This window comes from Sorex fumeus, unplaced genomic scaffold, assembly GCF_029834395.1.
Source record: "Sorex fumeus unplaced genomic scaffold, SorFum_2.1 ptg000098l, whole genome shotgun sequence".
Classification (NCBI taxonomy): domain Eukaryota; kingdom Metazoa; phylum Chordata; class Mammalia; order Eulipotyphla; family Soricidae; genus Sorex; species Sorex fumeus.
Window position 1 is genome coordinate 21,345,964 of NW_026606155.1, and position 22,897 is coordinate 21,368,860.

The 22,897-nt window shown below is 53.2% G+C and overlaps 1 protein-coding gene across 1 annotated transcript; it reads right to left on the minus strand.

The window, feature by feature from the left end:
- Positions 1-288: 288 nt before the first annotated feature.
- Positions 289-22,710, minus strand: DLST (dihydrolipoamide S-succinyltransferase). Its single transcript, XM_056133529.1, has 15 exons — positions 22,581-22,710; positions 22,010-22,043; positions 19,403-19,451; positions 16,186-16,238; positions 15,976-16,050; positions 15,225-15,280; positions 14,063-14,174; positions 11,722-11,877; positions 11,413-11,489; positions 10,183-10,280; positions 6,910-7,040; positions 5,074-5,147; positions 4,642-4,725; positions 4,216-4,383; positions 289-1,566 (listed from the first exon to the last, which is right to left on the minus strand). Exons 1-15 carry the CDS (start codon positions 22,641-22,643, stop codon positions 1,432-1,434), a joined length of 1,365 nt encoding a protein of 454 aa, XP_055989504.1. The 5' UTR covers positions 22,644-22,710; the 3' UTR covers positions 289-1,431.
- Between the last annotated feature and the right edge of the window lie 187 nt (positions 22,711-22,897).

A 22,897-nucleotide genomic window follows, 5' to 3' on the forward strand; every position in this document is an offset into this window, starting at 1 on the left:
CCTGAAAGTCAGCACTTGGCGGGCCAGCGAAGGGCTACCTCCTGTCACATGGGCCCAGTGTCCACCGGTTCCCAACCAGAATATGTGGGAGAAGAGCCGAGCAGCTCTGCAGACAAAGACCTCGGCCCCCCCCCCGCAAGGAACAGGGAAGCAGGAGCCCAAGTTTGAGAACATTTGCCCTTTAATTTGCATTTAAAATCTGTTTCTTTAAATACCTTAGTTACAAGTTCTTAATAGTGAAGACAGAGTAGACGCTGCAGGCACTGTATGGCCCCCACCCCCTTCCCTTCCCACCCCACGGGCTCACTCCTTCCCTTCCTCCCTTCCTCCTCCCCTTCCCTCGAGACCCGGGCACTCTCAGCACCGGGCCCAGCCTGTTCTGCCGGGATGCAGCTGGACACAGGCTGTGCTAACCTGCTCTGAGGAATGCCAGCAGCCGTGCCCAGGCACCAGGCAGAGGCTCTGTGAGGACGCTGGCCAGCCCCATGCCGGCCCACTCTCCCCCCGTCCTGTGTGTAAGTGCTACAGCTCTGCTCCTTCATGCCCAAGTGCAGGAAGCACAGAACTGCCCCTCCCTTCCCCACTTATACCAAGCCTGAGGCCACCGGACAGGAAGCTCCCTGCACCCCTATCCCTCAATCCATCTCCCGCCTGAGGCCGAAACCTGCCCGTGCCCCTTGCCATGATGTCCTTGAATCTGCTCAAAAGGAGAACAGGGTGCCCGAGGGGTTCCCACAGCCTGAGCATGTGCGCGATGGTGACGAAGGGCGAGAGGCCAGTCGGCATGGGGGCGGCGGGCACCAGAGGGGACTCTGGCTTCTCCCACGCTCAACAATGCCCGCTCCACCCGCACCCACGGCCCCTGGCCTGTGCTTCCCGGAAGAGGTAGAAGAGGCATCGTGAAGCCAATGAGACTGAGGATGACGGTGCGTTCCAAGGAGCACAGCAGCACCCGTTGGCCTGGGGTCCACGCCTCCACACGCGTGGAGTCCGGGGACCATGTGCACAGCCAGGAGACAGGCTGCTCAGAGCTGGGAGGCACAGCACCCCCAGAACCCCCCAGGGGGGGAGTCTCTAGAAAACAGACTTTCAAAAGACACGTAGCACATGGTCCCTGGTGGTTTCCATAGTAACACCAGCACGGGGAGAAGCTACTCTCTGCATGGGTGAGCAAAGAAAGGCAGGACTATGAAGGGGCACCCGGAGGCTCTCTCCCTCGGCCTAGGGGAGAAGGGGGCAGGGGGAGAAGGGGTGCGGGGAGGGATGGCAGGAGAGAGGGAGCCTCGCAGGAACACCCAGAAGAGGACCTGGCCGCCTCGCCTGAGGCCAGCAGCATGTGCGGGCCTGCACGGGGCTGACCCGGGGCCGTGGGGGCAGGGAGAAGAGGGCTTCAGTTCCTGCGTGGTGGGTGTCTGGGGCGCGGGGCTCTGCCTAGAGGTCCAGTAGGAGCACCCTGGGATCCTCCACCGCTGCCTTGATTTTGCGGAGGAAAGTCACAGCCTCTCTGCCGTCTATCAGTCGGTGGTCGTAGGTCAGCGCCACGTACATCATGGGCCGGACCTCCACCTGCAGAGGAGAGGACGCGGGTCAGTCAGGAGCAGGGCAGATGGGACAAGAAAAGAAAACCAGTCCAGGGCCTGGAGCCGCAGCACAGCGGGGAGAGGACGTGTGCCTTGCACACAGCCAACCCAGGCTCAATCCCTGGTAATCGGTCGACTCCCTGAGCCCCTCCAGGAGTGATCCCTGAAAGCAGGGCCAGGAGTTCAGCCCTGAGCACTGCTGGGTACAATTCCAAAACTAAACAAAAATTAAATAGAAACGATCCAGCTCTCTTCGGTTCTTTCCCCCTTCCTTGGTTTGGGGGCCAGGGTGGTGGGTGTCAGGGGCTCAGTCCTTGCTTGGGGGAACCACCTGGTGCCGGGGACTGAACTCAGACATGCAACATGCAAGGCACACGCCAGCCTATTGAGCTCTCTCCAGCCCTGCAGTTTCTCCTTCTGCACTGAAATTTTTTTTGACGGGGTATCCCAAAGAGCTCCAAGGGCCCCAGGGCCACTCCTGGGGAGTCTCAGCCAACTGGGCCATGTGTCACTCACTGATGCCAGGGCCTGCAGGGCCAGGCTCATCCTGGGCTGCAGCACCTGGTCATGCTGAGAAGGCCTGGTGATGCTGTGCTGGAAGTGGGCTTGGAAACACACCTGGCACACACCCTAGCTGCTGCCTCATCTCCCGGCCCATTTTAAACACTTTTAAATGGTTTGTGGGTTAGAGAGATGGCTATAGGGGTAAGGTGCTTGCCTTGCATGGTGCAGACCCCAGTTTGATCTCTGGCACCCTGGGCTCCCAGAGCTGCCAGGTGTGATCCCAAGCCCTCCACAAATAATGTCACTGTCCTCCTGTTCATCGAATTGCTCGAGCGGGCCCAGTAACATTGTGAGACTTGTTACTGTGTTTGGCATATTGAATACGTCATGGGTAGCTTGCCAGGCTTTGCCATGAGGGTGAGATAGTCTCGGTAGCCTGCCGGGTTCTCCAAGAGTAAGAACTTGAGAAAACAAACACTGTCCTCCCGTTGTTCATCGATTTGCTCAAATGGGCCCAGTAGTGTCTCCATTTTTTGAGACTTGTTGTTACTGTGTTTGGCATATCGAATATGTCACAGGTAGCTTGCTAGGCTTTGCCGTGCGGGCGAGATACTCTCGGTAGCTTGTCGGGCTCTCCAAGAGGGGCAGAGGATTCAAACTCGGGTCGGCCATGTAGGCCACGTGCAAGGCAAACACCCTACCCGCTGTGCTATCACTCCAGCCCCCAAATAACAATAAAACGTAATTTTTGTTGTGAGGCACACAGTGGTACTCAGGATTTACTCTTGGCTCTGCAACTCAAGGATCACTCATGGCAGTGATCAAGGAATATGAGGTACCAAGGATCAAGCTGGGGTTAATCCCAACCCCTAAATGTTTAGTTTTAGTTTTTTTTTTTTAATCCTGGGGTCCACATATTCTCTGAAATTGTATGCAAGTTGGGTATGTAACCACTGTTTAGATTCATGAAGGAGTTAGCACCTGGAAAGATCCTACAGACCCTGGAGCAATAAACAGCACAGAGAGGTTAAGGCACTTGCCTGGCACACAGATGCCTGGGTTCAATCCCCAGCACCCCACGTGGTCCCCTAATCCCAGCCTAGAGTGATCCCTGAAAGTAGAGTCAGGAGTAATCCCAGAGCACTGGCTGGTGTGGCCCCAAAAAATAAAAAAATAAAAAAATAAAAAAAAGAGATCCTGCAATGTTATTTGGCAGTGCCAGAAATAGAACCCAGGGCCTCACGCACCCAAAGCAAGCACTCCACTGCAGTGCCACACCCCTGGCACTCCTAGAAATGCTCTAAATATAGGAATCTAGGAAACTATGTATCCCTACCTGCATCTCCCGGAGGCACGGCCAGGCCCAAGACCCCTGCACTCTGTCACAGCATGGGGCGGCTCACACAACTCTGCCTGTTCTGGCTCCCGGGCACGATGGCCTGGTACAGACCAGCTGCATTCCTGCTTTCTGGAGCACTAGGGAGTGATGTCCAGTGGTGGGGCCCAAAGGGCAGGATCAGCACTTTGTGCCCAGAGGTTCTCCAAGCTGAATATGCCTCCGGTAAGATGTACTCTCGCTTACCAACTAGTCGGCTGAGATGAGTTCAAAACACTCCATCCCTAACAAGATCCCCAACAAGGCTGACTGGCACACGATCTGGGAGTCAACAGCTTGGGTGTTAAATCAGAGCTTCCCAAAGCGGGCAACACTGAAGAGAGCATTTTGTTCCCTTAAAAAATAAGGTATATTTTGAGGGCTGGAGTGACAGCACTGTAGATAAGGCACTTGCCTTGCATGTAGCCAACCTGGGTTCTACCCCCGGCATCTCATCTGGTCTCCTGAGCACCACCGCCAGGAGTCATACCTGAGCACAGAGCCAGGAGAAAGCCCTGAGCATCGCTGAGTGAAGTCCAAAAACCAAAAAAATGAACCCAAAACACCCACACATTTCCTTGATGGGGAGCTCAGTGACTTGGATTTTAAAAAGGGGGCGGTAAACCAAACCACTTAGCCTGGGAAATTCTGGAGCACACGTAAGCTGGGAGCCGGAAGTCAGTCCTGACACGGCGCCATCTGTGTGACTAGCACCTGGCCAGGCACCTCCCAGGAGGGCACCACCAGTCCACCTACCTTGCCTCCCACGGCCACCGGCCTGTCGAAGATGCCGTGCATGCCCAGGATGGCAGACTGCGGGGGGTTAATAATGGGTGTTCCGAAAAGTGAGCCGAAAACACCGCCATTGCTAATGGTGAAAGTGCCTCCATCCATGTCTTCGATGGCGAGTTCGTTCTTCCGGGCCTAAAACACAGATTTCACCACTGAGATACAAGGACAACCCAACGGACTTCACCCAGCAGCCTCCTGAGGGGGAAGCCGTCCAAAGCCCCGGCAGGAGGGCATCTGAAGGACAAGTGGGGCCAGTGCTCCACTGGACGGCAGGGGCAATGCCACGGGGTCGAGGAGTGAGGCGGGAAAAGGAGCTCGGGAGCCTGGGTTCTCCCCGCAGCCCTGGGCCCCTGCCCGCCCGCCCGCCCATGCGGCCGCTCCGTGCTTCACCTTCTCTCCCAGCTCGTTGATGGTTCGCTCGATGTCGGCGTAATTCATACCTTCCACATTCCTGATGACAGGAACCACCAGACCCTGAAGAGAGTGGAGGCCGTTTTCACATTCAGGTAAATAGTGCCCACCCCTTTTCTCATTCATGTGGTGCCAGGGATCGAACTCGGGGCTTCACACATGCAAGACAAGCACTCTACTACCGCTGGGCCACATCCCCGGCCCCTAACCGTGTCCTTGCGGCTCCCCCCTCCCCAGAAAACCAGCATCAGTCAATGTCATCAACAAATTCTGAAACACGCTATGAAGAACGTGGCCAAACTATGGTCGGCTTTTTCTTCTTTCTATGAAGAAACACAGACACAGTTCACATCTTCCCGCGGGAGAGCAGTGAGCATGAGAAGTGAGCTCCCCACTCCGGTCCCAACATACCCGTGGGGTGGCCACAGCGACACTGATGTCAATATAATCCCTGTACACCACCTCTTTGGTTGAGTCGTCAATCACTAGGAGAAAGAAAACAAGGTCACTCTAAACCCTCCAGCGGCGGGCGGGAAACAGGACTGACACTGCAGGACCAGCTGACCAGCCGGCGGGACAGCCACCAGGTGTCTCCGCTCCGTGCCGACCTCTTCGCACCTCTCCCATGTGGGGCACGTCCATTTTTTTTGGAGTCCATAGACAGGCTAGGCTGCAGGCAACCTAGTTGGTCGCAAGCCCTCCCGGAGTTGACGGCTAGGTAAGCGTGTGAGAGACAGAAGTACAGTGGGCAGGGCTCTTGCCCTGCACGCACTGACCGGGGCTCAATCCTCGGCACCCCATACGGTCTCTCCTAACACTGTCAGGACTGACCTCTGAGTTAGAACCAGGAGTCAGCCCCAAGCACCTCCAGGTGTGGCCCAAAATTTTTTACAAAGTAGAAGAAAAAGCGCTTCAAACAAAGCATATGAACCAGCTGAGGCAACCACTAAGGAAGAGGAACCCTTTTGTCAGGAGACTCAGGAAGAAACAAAGGGGTCTGCATAGCAGCAGGGGAAACTGAGGCGCAGTGCTCACGAGAAAACACAGAGTGGGGGTCTCCCAGAGGAAGGCTGTGTGGCTTACCCAGGAGTCAAAGAGAAAGCCAGGAGGAGGCTGGACTCACCTCCAGGCTTATGTGTGGGGAGCGGGGGAGGAGGCACAGGGAAGGGGCCCACAGAGACGAGAGCTGAGGAAGTCCTGGAAGCACCGCGAGCCTCTCACTGCAGGGGGAACGAGGGCCATGGCACCGCGGAGGGTTATAACGGTGTACCTGTCCCCTTCTGTGTCCCACAGGAAAGGAACTCCTTCGCTATTCAACAACGAAAGTTGGCCAACATTTCAATGACATGGGAGTGAGAGGAAAACTAAAGAGTAAAAGGACATAGAAAGGAAAACAAAAAAGAGAAATCAGGGGCCGGAGTGACAGGACAGCGGGTAGGGCACTTGCCTTGTATGTGGCTGATCTGGGTTCAATCCCCAGCACCCCATGTGGTTCCCTGAGCCCCACCCGGAGGGATCCCTGAGCACAGAGGCAGGAGTAAGCTCTGAGCACTGCTGGGCACGGCCCCAAAACACACAAAAATAGAAACCCGAGGGAGCAGGCAGCTCATCAGCGGGGTGCATTCCTGCAATAAGTGAGGCTTTGCGTTCAATCCTAGACACAAAATCAAAGGAAAAAAGGATAAAAAGTCACCTTCCCCAAAAAGCTTTGAAAGGGAAACCTGGGCCAGAGAGACGGGTGTGGCACTCGCCTTACATGCACTGGGAAACCAGGGGGGGTTTATCCCAGGCACCCCACAGGATCTCCTGAGCCCACCACAAGTCAGCCCTGAGCACAAACCCAGGAGTCAGCCCTGAGCACAGTGGGTGTGGCGCCAAAACAGCAGCAGCAGCAAAGGGAAGAAAAAGCAAAGGGAAAGAGCACCAAGCCCACGGGAGGGGGCCAGGGCCAAGCCCCCAGTGGCCAGAGATCAGAACCAAAGGTCACAAGGAGCCCTGTCAAGGGTATCAGTCCAGCCCTGAGATAAGCACGAGAAGGAACTTCCGCCCAGGCCGGGCAGATTCACACCTGGGCAGGGGGAGGCACTGGGAAGAGATGGTGCTGAGCAGCGGGCAGGGAGAAGCAGTGATGCCGGAGGCAGGGTTGAGTCCGTGGGGCAGCAGACCCCCAACCCTCTGCATCTGGTTCAACACACCTCGGTTGCTGCCCCCTCTCCCCTTCAGACTGGGCAATGGCCACACACTCACCTGCATTCACAACAGGCTGCTCCTGCAAGGCGTAGGCCGAGGCCTTGACAAATGCCGACATGAAGCCGAGCTTGAGGTTATGCTTCTTCAGAAAGCCGTCTTTGTGCCGTGCCCGCATCTCCTGGATGTTACTGCAGAGACACGTTCCCAAACAAACTCACCACCACCAGGCCACGTCCTGACGCCACATACACAGCTGAGTAAGCTTTTTTCCCCTCCCCTCTTACTCTGGACCATCGACCCAAGTTCAAGTTTTGAAACAGTACACTAGAACCTTGTCCAACACGAGAACCTTGTTCCTTTACAGGACCTGAGTCCTGGGACCAGGGCCCATGTGCCTGTAGGGTGCCACCAGCCCAGTACAGGACCCCTCTGTGCTGAGAGGGCCCTCTGAGAGGCCTTAGTGGCACAATCAGCACGTGGCCCAGAACAAATCCGACACCCTTGGCCAGGATACGGGAGTGACTGCTGGCTATGCTAAACTCAGGAGCCATCGACAGTGGAGAAAAAGGATTTTAAGCATAAAAATAGTCCACAAAATAAAAGCACTTTAATTTTCTTGTTAGGCTCTCAAAAAAAAACAGAAACTTCATCTCATTCTGACTTCCTTGTAAAACGCCTCTCTCCTGTTGCAAGCAGAGAAACCCGGCACCATGCAGGTCCTATCTCTGCGCGCGCAAAAGCAGCATGACAACAAGTGGGTCCACGGTCACCAGGTCTTTCTGTCACAGGCAGGCTTGTCCGTCCCCGAGTCCATGGTTCTCCCTGCCTGACAGCCACCCAAGGGGCAAGCACACACCCACAGGAGCTAGGGACCAAGCACACAGCAAAGACAGGGCCATGGCCTAAGGTGAGTGCAGAAGTCACTCGTGTGACGGAGAGAAATGCGACTCCTGAGTTTTTGGGGTCTAGCAGCGGAAGGGTCTCTGCAATGGGCACAGCCTCGCCCCTCAGGACTGGCTTCTAAGAACTCAACGTGCGTGTACTGCCGGGCTACATGGGAAAATGCTTTCCCAGCATTCTGTCGTAGAAACCTCAGTGTTTCTGGGAACCCAGAACCCACGGTGAGATTAAATCAATTTTATCTTCAGCCCAATGCTCAGTTCTCTCTTTCTCCCTGTAATGGCCTAATTTGACATTAGTTCGAAAGATAAGATGGCATAACTTTAACTCCCTGCTTTAGACCTTTTGTTTTTTTTGAAAAAGGAAGTTTTCCTAGGAGGACTGATTGGGTTTAAAAATGTTTGTTTTCCTGAGTCTAACCTTATTAAGTGCTAGGATTACCACCCTAAAGACATTACTGGTTCCCAAGACACAGGCGCTGCAGAAGAGGGAAAGAGACGTGATAAACATCTCTGCTCTCCAACCAGCCCAAATGCTATTGTCTGGTCCGTTAAGTAGTTTCTATTTCAAAGCGCAGCCCTAGGAGGGCAGAGGCTGGGACGACAGGGGACAGAAGAAAGTCTCAGAAAGGCCCCTCAAGGGTTAGCTGATCAGCGCAAGAGCCAAAGGGCACTCGATCTAAACCAGATTACTGACTACCGCAAGACCCCAGGCTGTGGTTACGTGACACCATGATTAGCTGCTAAAAGGACAGGCCACCGGCACTTACCCTGCAGTCAAAGCTGCTGGGCCAACAGCATCTTTCGAGGCCACAAATATTTACATGTTTGGTCTTAAGGAATTGGGTAGAATTTCTAAGTGCAATTCAATTTGTGTACACTTTGGTCCCTAATGCACTGAAACATAAGCTGCAACCTCCGTGGTTCATTAGTCAGGTCCTTCCCTCAGTCCCACGGAGAGGAGCGGAGAAGGCGGGCTTAAATGACAGCCCGTCTTTTCAGGAAGCATCACAGGAGCCGCGATGGCAGCTGGTGCAACAGGCTGGAGTCCTACTTGGAGCAGTGCCACCACTCGCTCCCTAAACCACTCCTTTCTGTCGAGAGGCTTTGCAGACTTTTTCCAGAGGAAAGCCAAATTCCCTAAGGAAAGGCAGATCCTCTCGGGACAAAAAAATTTCCCCAAAGCTTTTTTTAATTAGCAGACTTAAACACTTCGGACAAAAGGCAGCAAAGATTATCTGAAGGTTCATCTCCTGCTTGATATATGAATTTATCCCAATGTTGAAAGCATCACAAATTCTGGATCTGACAGTAGCGCTCTTCCCTGTACATAATCCTCTCAAGGGCTGTTTCCCCAGCACGGTCAGGACCTTCCTGTCCTGCCACCGTCAGGCCCACTGCAAGCAGTGACCTTCCTCCTCCACACTGCCTGCCTGTGTCCATGTACCTATAGCCAGTCTCCCTGCACGAAACCTTTCGTGTTGCAAGCCTCCCTCCTTCCTGCCTCAACCTCAAAAGCACATGCTCTCCATCTCCCCTGCATTTCTCACGGTGCCCTTCAGATACTGACTGGCCTAGATTTTACTTCACGGTAAAGTAAATCCTGGGAGAGCAGGGATTCTGGACGCCTCACAACAGTGTTTGCCAAACTTAGCTACCTCCTTTTCCTTCTTGAAAAGAGATGAATCTAGAGAAGGGGGTAGGTAGTGAATTAGCCCCTTAACTTCCTGTCCTGTGGCTTTATTGTTTAAACACATAAAGAGCTTCGCACTGCATTGCCAGAGTGGAGAAAGGTGCAAGACAGGAGTGTGTGCCTTTGTGCCGGGGAAACCCTCATGGAGGTGGGCAACGTAAGTTCCCAGCATGCCACAGGGCTGGCTCTGGCCCAAGGACTGGGCCCAGGCTGGGCTTGGTGACCGGCTCACATTTCTCTTCCTGGGGCTTCAACACTATGCAGTGCTTCATGTTTAAAACACACTAAAAGGGGCTGGAGCAATAGCACAGCGGGTAGGGCGTTTGTCTTCCACGCAGCCAACCCGGGTTCGATTCCCAGCATCCTATATGGTCCCCTGAGCACCGCCAGGAGTAATTCCTGAGTGCACAGCTAGGAGCAACCCCTGTGTATCACCGGGTATGACCCCAAAAGCAAAAAAATAATTAAAAAAAACCTACAACACACTAACAGCCTTGTTCATCCGAAATCACAGCACCCAGATCTGAACATCTGACTGTTTTTCACCGCACCAACTTAGACAGGCCCAGTACCTGGAAAGTCACGTGGAGAAAGAGACCAGCGGGTTCAACTGTGCCAAGCAATGAAAGGAGGGAACTCTTCCCCGTGAATGCTGGTCTTGTTATTGGCACTAGGTAGGGGCCGGTCAAGTGCACCCCAAGGAAAAGGCCCGGAACAGAAGAGGATGGAGGCTCTCACCTCATGTCAATCTCATTGAAGGTCGTCAACATTGCACAGGTATTCTGGGCCTCCTTCAGCCGCTGAGCGATGCGCTGTCGCATCCTATTCATTTTCTCCTGGAAAAGATAAGTGGAGTTGGCACGTGAAGAACTGGTCTCGCCACCAGGCACTGCCCAGTGAGCCAGAGGGAGCCCTCAGCTCGCCAAGGCCTACAGGATCCGGGGCCGGAATGTTACAACAACAGAGAGGGCGTTTGCCTTGCAGGAGACCAACCCAGGTTTAATCCTGGGCATCCCACAAGCCTGGCCAGGAGTGACTCCTGAGTACAGAGCTAGGAGGAATCCCTGAGCACCACTAAGTGTGGCCCCCACAAAACGGGGGTGGGGGGGGGGAAGACTGCAGGGTCACCTTGCTCTGGAAAAGAGGAGATAAAAGCTTCAACTCCAGTACACCTCAAGTGGGACCAAGAACAAAGACGCAGGAAATGGTCGGATTTAAAGACCAAAATCAGGGCCCTGACTGACAGTACAGCGGGCAGGGCGCTTGGTTGCACATAGCTGACCCGGGTTCAATCCCCGGCCTCCCCTATGGTGCCCTGAGCACCGCCAGAAGTAATTCCTGAGTGCAGAGCCAGGAGTAACTCCTAAGTATCACCAGGCACGACCCAAAAATAAAATACAAAATCAACTGAGAGAAAGAGTGTGGTGTACAGCTAAGCCCGCCCAAGGATCCTAAAGAGAAAGGGCAATTTCTAGCAATGCCGGAGACTTGCATGAGAACCGCTACGTGTGGAGTGGAAATTCACAAACGGGAGGCTTTCGAGGCTGTGGTAGCCTGAGGAAGTAGTCCGCGCTAGGGGAACCCACATCCCTCCCCTACTTCCTTGAGGTTTTACATCTGTCCCTGCTACTGGCAGCCCCAGCCGAGTATCCCGGAAGTCTGGGAGCAGAGCTCAGGAAACCACTTCTGGAAGGAGGGGCACCTTCCCCCACTACTACTGTTCCCTGCCACTGCCTTGGGAGGCACTGCGGTGGGAAGAAAGCCTTATGGGAGAAACTGCCAAAGACCCAGCCTTCTGCCTACCACCGGACGGTCACGAGACATCCTCGTCTCAGCTTCCTGGTCAAGGCCAAACAGACGCACTGCTAATCATGCACAATCGGCATCAGCGCCCCCATACCCACACGTTCGGCCCCCTCACCTCAGCCCTGCCCTCTGCCTTTCCGGAAGTGGTGTTCAGAGGCTTACCCGGTGTTCAGAACGGACACCTTTGCCAATTCCCAGGTCAGCAACGGCAGGGGCGGCAGAGGGCTTCACTGCAGACACTACAAAGGAGAGAAGGCTCAGCTGCATCTGCCCCCACCCCCATCCCACACCACTCCGAGAGGCTGAGGATGGGGGTGCACCATGCCCACCCCCCAGCGGAAGATCTGGGCACAGCTCTCCAGGGCAGGCACAGGCCCGGGCTTGGCTGCCACGGCTAGCGCTGCCCGAGAGCCTGCCCCGAGCTGACGCAGTCTGCCCCTGGACAGAGACACGGGGCAGGGAGCAGCTTACCCGGTTTGCTGACAGGCGGCTGTGAGGGCGAGGGCACCGGTGGCATCTGCGTGGGGATGGCTGCGGCTGGGGGTGGGGGTGGGGGAGCGGCTACGGGCGGGGGCTCGGCTTTGGGGGCTGCAGGAGCTTCAGCTGGCTTTGCCTTAGCAGGAGCAGCTGGAAAACAGGAAAAAATCAACACGATTGGCACCGTCTGGAATGCAAAACGGCCCAAGTCCACATACTAAGCAAGAGGCGGCAACAGCAGCTCCATCTCCAGCCAATTAACAAGCTAATCAACGCTGACAGGGAAAGCACCACAGGGTGCACGGTACCAAGAGATGCACTTGGTGATACAAGGCTTCGGGAGCCTCGAGACGGCTCCCATCAGATTAGTTCAATTCAGTGGCCTGCGTGATTTCACAAACATACATCGCCATCACATTCAGCAATTACTTCCAAAGTCCCGACTGGCAATGTAAACTTCCAAGCAGGAGTAAAACAAGTCTTTTAAGATATTGGCACACATTTCTAGCTATGAGAATACAGGAGCTGGCCTCCTCCTTTTTATTCTTTTAAAGCCCACATATAAGAATACTCATTTCTGAAAAAATAAAAGCTTAAAGAATCAGGGACTTAAGAATTCAAAGCACGCCATCAAAGATGTCTGTCAGAAATCAATGATCTGTAGGGTCGGAGCAACAGTACAGCAGGAAGGGCGTCTGCCTTGCTCGTGGCTCACCCGGGTTCGATCCCCAGCCAGGAGTAACCCCTGAGCATCACTGATGTGACCCAAAAAGCACCGAAAAGAAATCAATGAGGTGGTCAAGTAAAATAAGACCGTTATCTTAAAAATCAGATGCTTAACTTGACCTGTGTGATAAACACTTCTGGCTTTATATTTTAGAATTTCTCTTTTTTCTTGCCTTTTGTCTCCTCTCCTCCAACTCCCCCCCCACCCCCCCTGCCACCAGCATACTTGGGGGTTACTCCTGTCTCTGCATTCAGAATCAACCCTGGCAGTGCTCGAGGGACCATAAGATGCCGGGGATCACACTTGGGTTGGCCACATGCAAGGCAAATGCCCTAACCACAGTACTATCACTCTGGTCTCCAGGACAATAACTTTTTAAGGAATTATTAGAATTCTCTTCAGCGTGAACTAATCTTAATCCCAAATCTTAGTCTACTCCCTGAGCAACCTCAAGGAGGCAATCTACTATCTGTTTTGGACCACACCTGGCTGTGCTCAAGGCTTACTCCTGTTTCTGGGGACCAAAAACATTGTTGGGGATCGAATCAAGGTTAGGCACACGCAAAGTACCCTATCCAACATATTCTCTCTCCAGTCCTCCTGCTAAACTAGTCTATTACTGGGGGTGGGGAAAGAGAAGGGAGAGAGGAGAGCAGTGCTCAGGGCTTACTTCTGGCTCTAAGCTCAGGGATCACTCCTGGCAGGGCGCGGAGGACCATATGGGGTGCCGGGGACAAAATCTGCTGTACTATCACTCAATCCCCCATGCTGCTGAACTATTTTAACAATGAGAAACACTTCAGCAGTTATAGCATTTAACAATTAAAAAAAATTTTTTTAATCTCTAATATTTAATGTGAATATTAGAGTCAAATTCTAAGTCAAATTCCTTTATCTCATTTTTTCCACAAGTGACCCATCAGGAATACTGAAAGACTAAAAGTGAAAAAACTACACTGTAGGTCCATAATAAACCCCCTAAAATACTGCTGCTCACTCCAGAACTAAGGCTCTTAAGCCCTGCTGTGGAGCTGAGCGTCTCAGCACTGCAAATGGTAACCTGAATTTAGCACCAGATATAATAGATTAGAACCCAGGGATGGGATGAGAAGGACTATACAGTTGGGTTGGGGGACTTTTTTGTTTTGGGGCCACACCTGGCGATGCTCAGGGATTACTCTCGATTCTGCACTCAGGAATCACTCGCAGCTGGTGGTGCTCAGGAACCATATGGAATACTGGGGATCAAACTGGGATTGGCTGTGTACAAGGCAAGCACCCTACCCACTATGCTATCTCTCTAGTCCAAGGGACTGTACATTTGTATTATTTTCAATAGTGCCAGGGATGGGGAGGGGGAACCATCATCTTCATTTCTATTTTATCTTTAAGAGACGGTCCAGCACAAGAAACACAATAAAAAAAAAAAAAAAGCTGAGGTTTATGGAATTCCCTTCTTCTAGAGCTTTGTCTGGAAATTCCACATTACAGAAATATCACCCCTCCTAGTTCAAGGGCAGCTGGGGAGCCAAAAGGGCTGAGGAGTGAAGGCATCAACGCCACGTGCTCAGGCTCAATCCCAAGGGCGAGACTGGGGGGGACCTTTACCGCCAGTTTTCCTGAGTGTGAAGAGAGGAGTGCCTCCTTCTACTTTCCCCCCGTCGGGAACCAGCAGAGCTTCAATCACACCATTGGCTGGTGATGGAACCTGCACAGAAGTCTAAGAAAGCAAGAACAAGAGACAGTCCATATTTTACTCAGCATTAGAAAATTAAACAGAAGCACAAATATGAGTCAGAAGAGGTACAGACAGACACCCAAGACTGGATAAACACACCAAAACCATACTTTCAAACTAAGAGTGATGGCAAAAATACTTAGTATAGAGATTAACCCTTTCATTCCTTCTCAGGAATGTTAGAGCAATACGCAATTACTGTTTCCAAACAATATCTAAATTTAGCGCTGGAGTAATAGCACAGCGGGTAGGGTGTTTGCCTTGCACACAGACAACCTGGGTTCGATTCCTCTACCTCTCTCGGAGAGCCTGGCAAGCTACCGAAAGTATCCAGCCCACTCAGCAGAGCCTGGCAAGCTCCCCGTGGCATATTCGATATGCCAAAAACAGTAACAAGTCTCACAATGGAGAAGTTACTGGTGCCTGCTTGAGCAAATCAATGAACAATGGGAGGACAGTGCTACAGTGCTATCTAAATTTAAAAAAAAAAGTGGAAACATTTTATGAGCACCCCCACTCCATCCCTGCCACACAACAGTTGCTCAAGTACATAGCACCCATACCTAGAACTACGTAAAATTTAATTTACAAAGCATGTTTCACTTACTCATAAGATATTGCAATGATTTTTAAGTGATATGAAAGGCAATCAGAATCAGTGGATGAAGATCAATGATAGACCCTAAGTTTTCCAAGTAGGTCTTGAAAAACACACAGACAAGCAGACACACACACCCCAACAGCACCCCAAACAGCCAAGTCCCTGGTTCTTTATTTTTGTGGTGGGGGGGTTGAGGGGGAGCTCTATTAGGTCACATCCAGCAATGCTCAGGGGTCATTCCTGGCTCTACACTCAGGGATCACTCCTGGTGGTGCTCCCGGGACCTTATGGGATGCCGGGGACTGAATCCGGGTTGTGGAAAGCAAACGCCCTCCCCGCTGTACTATTGCTCCGGCCCCGGCTGCTGGTTCTTTCACAAAGAAACCACGGGAAGACCATGAACAGCTAAAAGTAGCGCAGGAGAAGCATACCTTGTCAGTTTCAATCTCACAAACCACTTCATCTTCTGCCACCGAGTCTCCAACAGCTGAAAGGAGAGAGGCTGTGAGTTAGCAGGGGCTCATTCAAGAAGCACCGACTTCCTTCTGGCAAACAAGTTACGAGATCCCTTTGCGCTTTTTGTCTTGTTTTGGCCTTTTATTAGCTACCGGACAGAGTCTAGAGCTTCCTCATGGCCACCCTCCCTCTCCCCATGAGGCCAGGCCTTCCCGGCAGCTGCAGCTGTGGCTGCCTGAGCCGGAGTCTCTTTTTGCTGCTCTGACTGCCACTCTGGGTCCTGGGGCTGGGCTTCTTATCCCGTCATTTCAGCCGTGACATCGTCCAGCCTCTTCCCCCAGGTCCTGTTGGACCGACGTGGGATGCAGCAGTTCGAAGACCTGACTGGCCCCATCCAGCAGGGCGAGCCCCTCTGCCACGAAGACCTTTTCCACAAGCTGAGCCTCAAGCTCCGGCCACCCCAGCGAGGACTGACTCAAGCCCTGCCAGAGCTGCTGGTATTGCTCCACCTCCCCCTGTAATTCTCTCTCGATCAGAGCAGCTGTGGAGGGGACGAAAGCCCTTCTGCCACTGCAGGGACACAGTCGGCCACTTGGGAGGACCAGGCGACAGGCAGCCCAGCCCCAAACGCTCCACGAGATCCCTGTTGTCCTGGGTAGTAGGGGAGTCGCAGGCTTCTTATAAGGTACTTCCTAAAGTCCGAAGGGAGGACGCACCGCATCTCACCTTTCTCCCACCTGACATCGCCCTCTGTGACGGATTCTGCAAACGCGGGGGTTTTGACTGTAATCACATCATCCTCTAGGAAAAGAACACAAAAGAAAACCATGAGGAGTCCAGTCTTTGTCCTCCCCACCCCTCTAGCTCAACTTCAGTGAACGGTTTAACAGGTGAATCCACGGCTCGGCAAGCAGGGGGCTGAAGGCAGCTACTTACTGCACACAGCTGTTGTTCTGAAGAAACGAACGCTGCAGACACTGTTGCTGAGGCTACGAAACAAGAAGCAGCTCTGTCAGCCAGTGCGCCACTCCCCTTTCGGTCACTAGAAGCACCTGGAGTAGTCAGCGTCCCTTTAAACAAGGGGTCCTCGACCAGAGGTGCCTGTTAAGTGTCCCCTGTAAGGGAATGTCTCCCAAGCATGTATGGATGTGCGGGGCCCTCTGTAGAGACCCAGCTGGCAGGGATGGGGCAGAGCCTGGAGGATCTGGTGCCAAAGCAGTGAGTTCTTTATGTGGGTCCAGAACCCTGTGTTCAATGAGTGTGTCAGCTCTCACCACAGTCTGGTATTTGGTTGGAATTTTTTTTTGGGGGGAGGGGGCGCTATGGGGGAGAAGGGCAGGAATAAGGCCTTGATCCCTTTTTTGCATATCCAAAAGGACTTCAGCTTCAAATAGGGCTTCTTGCTAATTAAATCTGAGTATTAAATTGTCTGCCCCTGAGGTACATGCCACTATGCCACAGAGGAATTTCTGTTCAGCGGATTAGAGGTAGATCTGATAAGCAAGATGAAAGAATCAACTTGAAAACTACTTGGTAAAACCAGGTGTTGCGTGCTAGTAAAACAAGGTGCTGTGTGCCAAAGACCTCTCACCCAGACACTTTATTTACTGTCTCCTCGTCTGTTTACTCGCCTCGGGAGCAGCTGCCCGTCCAATCTGGACCCAGACAAAGGACGCGTGAAGACTGGGGATGCACTGACAGGAGGCCGGCCCCAGGATCACCAGTTCCCAACCCACAATAGGGGTCCTCTGGAGCGTGGGAGCTGCAGGCACGAAAGGCTAGACGGGGATTCACTCTCCACACCTCATGACTCCAGAGTTTATCGTACGACCCATATCTTTATAATAATAAAATAGGCTTAAGCTGTCATCTGATAGGATTTTTCCCCTTTATCATGTCAAAAACTAAGTAGAAGCAAGGTGTGTTTATGGAGGGGGATGTGAAGTGCGATTTAAAACTATGGAACGGGGGCCTGAAGAGAAGGCAGAGGACACTTGCCTCACACGTGGCACACCAGGTCAATCCTGGATACCACAGATGGTCGCTCGAGCACCACCAGGAGTGAGCTCAGAGCTCGGAACCAGGAGTGAGCCCTGAGTACAGGCGAGTATGGCCCAACACCAACCCCCGCCAAACAAGCAAAACAAAACAAAAAGGAACAAGGCTGGGAAGGCTGGGAACAGCTCTGGCCGTGGGAGGAAACGCCCAACCCTCAGCACCACACAGGCTCTGGAGCAGACCACGAACATCACTGAGTACTAAACTTCTCCCCCCTCCCCCCAAAAAAGGTGGTCTTTTTTTTTTTTTAAATCCCAGCACACAAAGTGTTCTGCATCAGGTCTGTAAGTTCAAGGCCCTGACAAGAATGAGCAGGTGAGGAGCAGGTACAGAGGCTGCTCTGAAGACACCCGGGAATCCTGGGCAGAAAAAGTCAAGTGGTATAAGAGGACAAAGACTACTTCTCCTCCTTTTACTTTTAAACCATGCGGAAAAACCTCTTAAAGGGCCAGAAGGAGAGAGTTCAACAGCTGGAGCACAAGTTCTATCTCTGGGGAGGCTGGTTCAATCCCTGGCATCACAGGGTACCCTGAGCCATAAATACCCCAAGCCATAAAAAAAACAAAAATGCAACAATTACGAACAAAACCAAGTTTTTACCATCCAAGACTTTTTAAAGATAGAGGGTCGGGCCAGAGCAAAGACAGTGGGTAGGGCATTTGCCTTGCATGCAGCCGACCTGGGGTCAATGCCTGGAACCCCATATGGACCCTCAAGCACTGCACTGCCAGGTTGACTCCCAAGTGCAGTCAGGAGTAAGCCCCGAGCACCACCAAGCAAAACTAAAAATAAAAAGGGTAACTTATTTCCAGAAAAACATACTCTTTAAGTAGAGAGATGCCTAAAGTGTGATCTCACCCCTTAAAGTTTAGGTGTTGTTTCCAAGACTTTACTTTGAAATAAGTACGCTATATTTGTTGCACAGCAATATATAGTTGCTTCAATTTTCATCTGAATTGCAGATAAGCAGCACATTCTGTACCACTAAAAAACTTTCAGATTATGAAAGTCATTAAATGTTCACCACAGAACATTTGAAAGAGGGGGGGAAAAAACCCACTTATAATGGAACTATATCTGTCCCCCAGCAGAAGCGATCTTCTTTCCTTTTCAGCTGCATGAATGTGTCAACAGGGCATAACTCAACCCATCTGCCTTGCCTGGTCATTATGATATACACCTAGGTATACCAGGAGTTTTTCAATATAGATCCCTAGCAATAGAATTACTAGATCAAAAGAAACACACAGTCCAAAGACTTACTGCCAAATTGGCCTCCAAAAATAATGCAGGAATTCATACTGCAGTACTGAATGCATCCTTCTCCCCCACCCCTCCAGAAAGAAAGAGAAGAAAGAGAAAGACAAAAAGACAAAGACGGAAAGGAAAGGAAAGGAAAGGAAAGGAAGAAAGGAAGAAAGAAAGAAAGAAAAGAAAGAAAGAAAAAGACTTGATGTAATGCACCAGGAAGGAGCTAATTTGTGGACCTTTCATTTCAAAGGAAGAGATAGTAGTAGGTTGAGAGACTTTAACAGATTACTAGAGAGCATCCTTTTACCACCACCCAGAATATAGTTGGAATGCAAATTAGCAGCAATTAAGTAACAAGCAAAGTGTCTCCAAAACATTGGTGGGAGGCTTTTCTCCCAGGTGGCTGTGTGCAACACTACCATTCCCTCCAACTAGTCAGAGCCCCAGGACCCAACTCCGGCTCAGTCTGCTTTTATTGCTCCTCAAACCAGTAGCTACGCTGCCAAGAGGATGCTCTTGATCTCCACATTCCATGGAACCTCTGCCTTTCAGCTGCTCTAGCATCCAACCAGATTATTAAGAAGCACACTTCTAAACCCATTCCCAGAGAAAGAGGGTTCCAAGTCCACCTCCACTATACTCTAAACACCTGGCTCAGCACTTGACACGGGCTGAAGCTGGAGGGTCCTTGCACATAATAAATGACCATCAAGGGTCGGTCTAGGGACCCGACAGAACCATTTCATTCCCTAGGCTTCTCTCAGAGAAGCAATCAAGGTCAAATGCAGAACTGGTGCCTTAAATACCCCATGGCAACACATCTGTGCTCCCCAATGATACTTACACAATCTTCCTGCTGTCAGGGTAACTTGGTCCCTGACATAAGGAGACCCCTGCAAGAAACAAAACAACTCTTAACCAACGACTCTTATACACAATCCCTGCTGGGAACGGGAATGAAGTCTGTTCCTCCCCTAACTCGGGAGACGGGGCAGGACAGACTATCCATGACAAGGTACTCTAAAGCACACAGCCCTGATCCTCAGTCCTTTCCACCAAGGCAGTTACAAGTGGCAGACACAACGCCCACGTGGGCTTGACAGGGGATAGGCATGTGGTGAAAAAGGGGGAGAATTCCGAGGGCACAGCCGGAAGCAATTTTTTTCATGTTTATTTACCTTAAAAATGCATAATCTTCTACCATCTCTAAAGTTTTCATAATAAATTGTCTATCCCCCAAGTCTTCAACTCCAACTGAGTCATGAAGGCTCATGAGGGCTTATCCTGCGCCTGCACGTGGCCTAATCTGTGAAGGGGTGGTGAGGGTGGGGTGGGGGATCTAGGTTTGGTTCCCTGGTTACTTCAGTGCACTAGCCTAGAAGTCCTAATGCACAAACCCTAACAGCAAAGTTAGGGCTCCTTAGACTCCATCTGCAGGGTCTCTGGGACTAAGAGTATTGTTATTGGGGACCCCCCAAACACACACTTTACTCACTGTCTTCGCCCTCATCACTCAGAAGGTGGGAGGCCCTTTCTACCCCCACTAACGGTGGTCACCACAGATAACTTTACTCTCCCCACACCAATAACTAATGACTTCATCCACCTCACCGACACATATGTTTTCAGGGGTCTATGCCCTTGTTTCTGGATCAGTTGAGAACTTTCTGGGCTACAAAGCTCCAAAGAGACCCATTGGAAAGCTGCGCTCTTGTTTTCACCTTCTCCCAAACACCCCCAGGTCGCAGCGAGTCCCCTCCGGGCCCAGCCAATGTCTCTGCGACACCCCTCAGCCAGGAGCAAGCACAGAGTCCAACCCAGGGCTCACCCACCGCCATTTTCACCCATGCAGAGCTTCTGAGTTTATAAAAAGCATTCACATAATGACCTCATTTTGATTTTTCGTGTCTCACAGCTCCCTGAAGTCAAACTCCCACCTGCCGTTCCCTATTCCGAAGAGAGGTAGGGCCCCAGCTGACGTGAATCGCCCAAGATTAGAGCCCCGAGCCCTCACTGCAAACCCCACGTGAAAGGATCATCCCACTGTCTCGCCAGTCTCTCTACAGCAGAGAAAATGTTTACTGATTTGTTTCAGGATTCCCAATTAAAATAATAAAATAAACACTGATTACTGAGTTAGCCCTGGATTAGATGTCTATATGCTCTCCTGACTCTTTAGAAATTAGTTCAAAAACTTTACACATTCCCTCCAGCCCTGTGGGTCCACCCAGGTGGGCATCCTTTCCATTTCCAAATCTCTTCCTGCCTGGGAACTTAAGAGCAAGCAATGCTCTCTTGCCTGCAATACTGTTGTCTGGGCCAACTTCTAGGCATTATCCAAAACATGGTTTAAAACAGCATATCGGGGGCCAGGGAGATAGCTCAGTAACCTCTATTTTGGGAGGCTCTGTGGTTTGGTTGAGAGCACCACTGGGGGGTTGGGAGGGGTGAGTCCCTTCCTGGGAGAGGAGAGCTTTGATGGCATTCCCCAGCTGGTCTACATAACCCCCGCCCCTCTCATTACAACCTGCATTTCCGGTCAGGGCAACCACGGCCTAATTATTGGCCTCATGTATGCATAAATGGCTGCTGTCTCCAAAGATGATCCTTGAGGGCACAGACAGACCAGCTGCAGCCCTGTCACCAAGCACTGGGCCGGCAATGCATAAGAACTCACTAAATTATCTGTGGCGCAGATGAGTAGCAGGCTGACTCCAGTTAGCTAAATGACCTTGACCTCTCTTAGCCTTGGGTCAGGCACTTGTAAAAGAGAAAACCCGCTTCATGCTTCTTTACCTGAAAACTGCACAGAAAGCACTCGGGATAATGCCCGGCACACGGAAAACCCACATCAAGATCGACTCACTCGACAAATATTTTTGCGAGCCCTGGGAGAATGACTGGGGTCAAATCTCAGCTCTTGGCAACCGGCTCCATGACCAACTCCTCTCTCAAGCGACTCTCTTCCTTAACCAAAAATGCTCGGCCAAATCACCTTTTTTCCAGTTCCCAAACCCTGCCAAGTCCTTGCCTTCCTCGGGGACTGCGTACAGACCATGCCCTTTCCTCCGGCTCTCCCCTGGGGGGGGCTAGCAGCCTGCATCGCACCTTTTGGGTCACAGCCCTAAGGTCCCGCGGTCCAGGAGGCCGCTGCTGTCCGCCCCCCACCCCTACTCTTCTCTGCCCTCACCTGCGACTCTGAGCGCCCGCTGGGCTTACGGCCGTCAGCAGCTCCGGGACTGAGACCTGCTCCACTGTCGTGCCCCCAGCAGGCGCCCAGCACCGCGGCAAGGCCAGCGCAACTGCAACTCAGTAACTCCCCGGCGAAACCCGCAGCTCTTCACTTTGACACTTTGTCTCTAGCTGAACCGCGCGCGGTGCAGGGGGGTCCCCGGAGGGGAGGAGGTGATGGGGGTGGGGGCTTTTTGGTGACCACAAGGGCAGGACTTACCGGGCAGGGAACGTCTCCCTAGAGGGCAGTTCCCCTGTTGAGAAAGCAGACATGATCGACGTCACCCGCGCGGGTAACGAGGGGAGAGGCCCGGGTTTGTCGGGCTCCCGGGGTCGGTGACAGGTGCCGCCGCGAAGGTGGTCAACCCGGCCGGGGCGCTCAAGTCCCATGGCACGGGCCGGCCGGGCCATCTCCGCTTCCCCAAGGGGCTGCCACCCACTGACTCAGCGCCGAGAGGGGGTCGGGCCCCTTGGGGGTGGATGGGCTCAGCGGCGCCTTCTCCTCCTCCTCCACCACCGAGTGTCGCATCCCGGAGTGGACAGTCGGGGCGCGGGGCTCGGGGGGGCTAGGGGAGCGGGGCCGCGGGGGGGAAGTCGCGCCGGCGAGCTCCGCTGAGCCCCGTGGGGGCCACGGCGGCCCGGGACGGCCCAGCCCGCGGCCTCCGCGTCCCGGTGCCCTTGGTGCTCGGCCTGGCCAGCGCGCCTCGCCCCTGCCCTCCCGAGCCACCCGTGCGCCCCCGCCCCCGGCCGGCTTCTCCCGCGCTGCGGGGTCAGGCGCGGCCGGGCCGTACCTTCTGGAAAGCCGAGAGTGAGCGGCTGAAGGCCCGGGACACGCAGCGGGACCGGGACAGCATCGCGGCGGTGGCGGCGGCGGCGGCGGCAGAGCCGAGGGCGGGCGGACACCGGATATAGGGCCCGGCCGGCGCCGGAAGTGGGCTGGGCCGCGGCACCGCGCGGGCCCGGGGGGTGCGGAGCGAACCACGGCGGGCGCGGCGCGGGGGGCGGCGGCGCGCGCGCGCGCGCACGGGGTCCGGGGGGCGGGGCGGGGCGCAGCTTGCCCCCCCCTCCCCCCCCCCCAGCAACCTCGGCCCGGCCTCCCGGAGGTCAG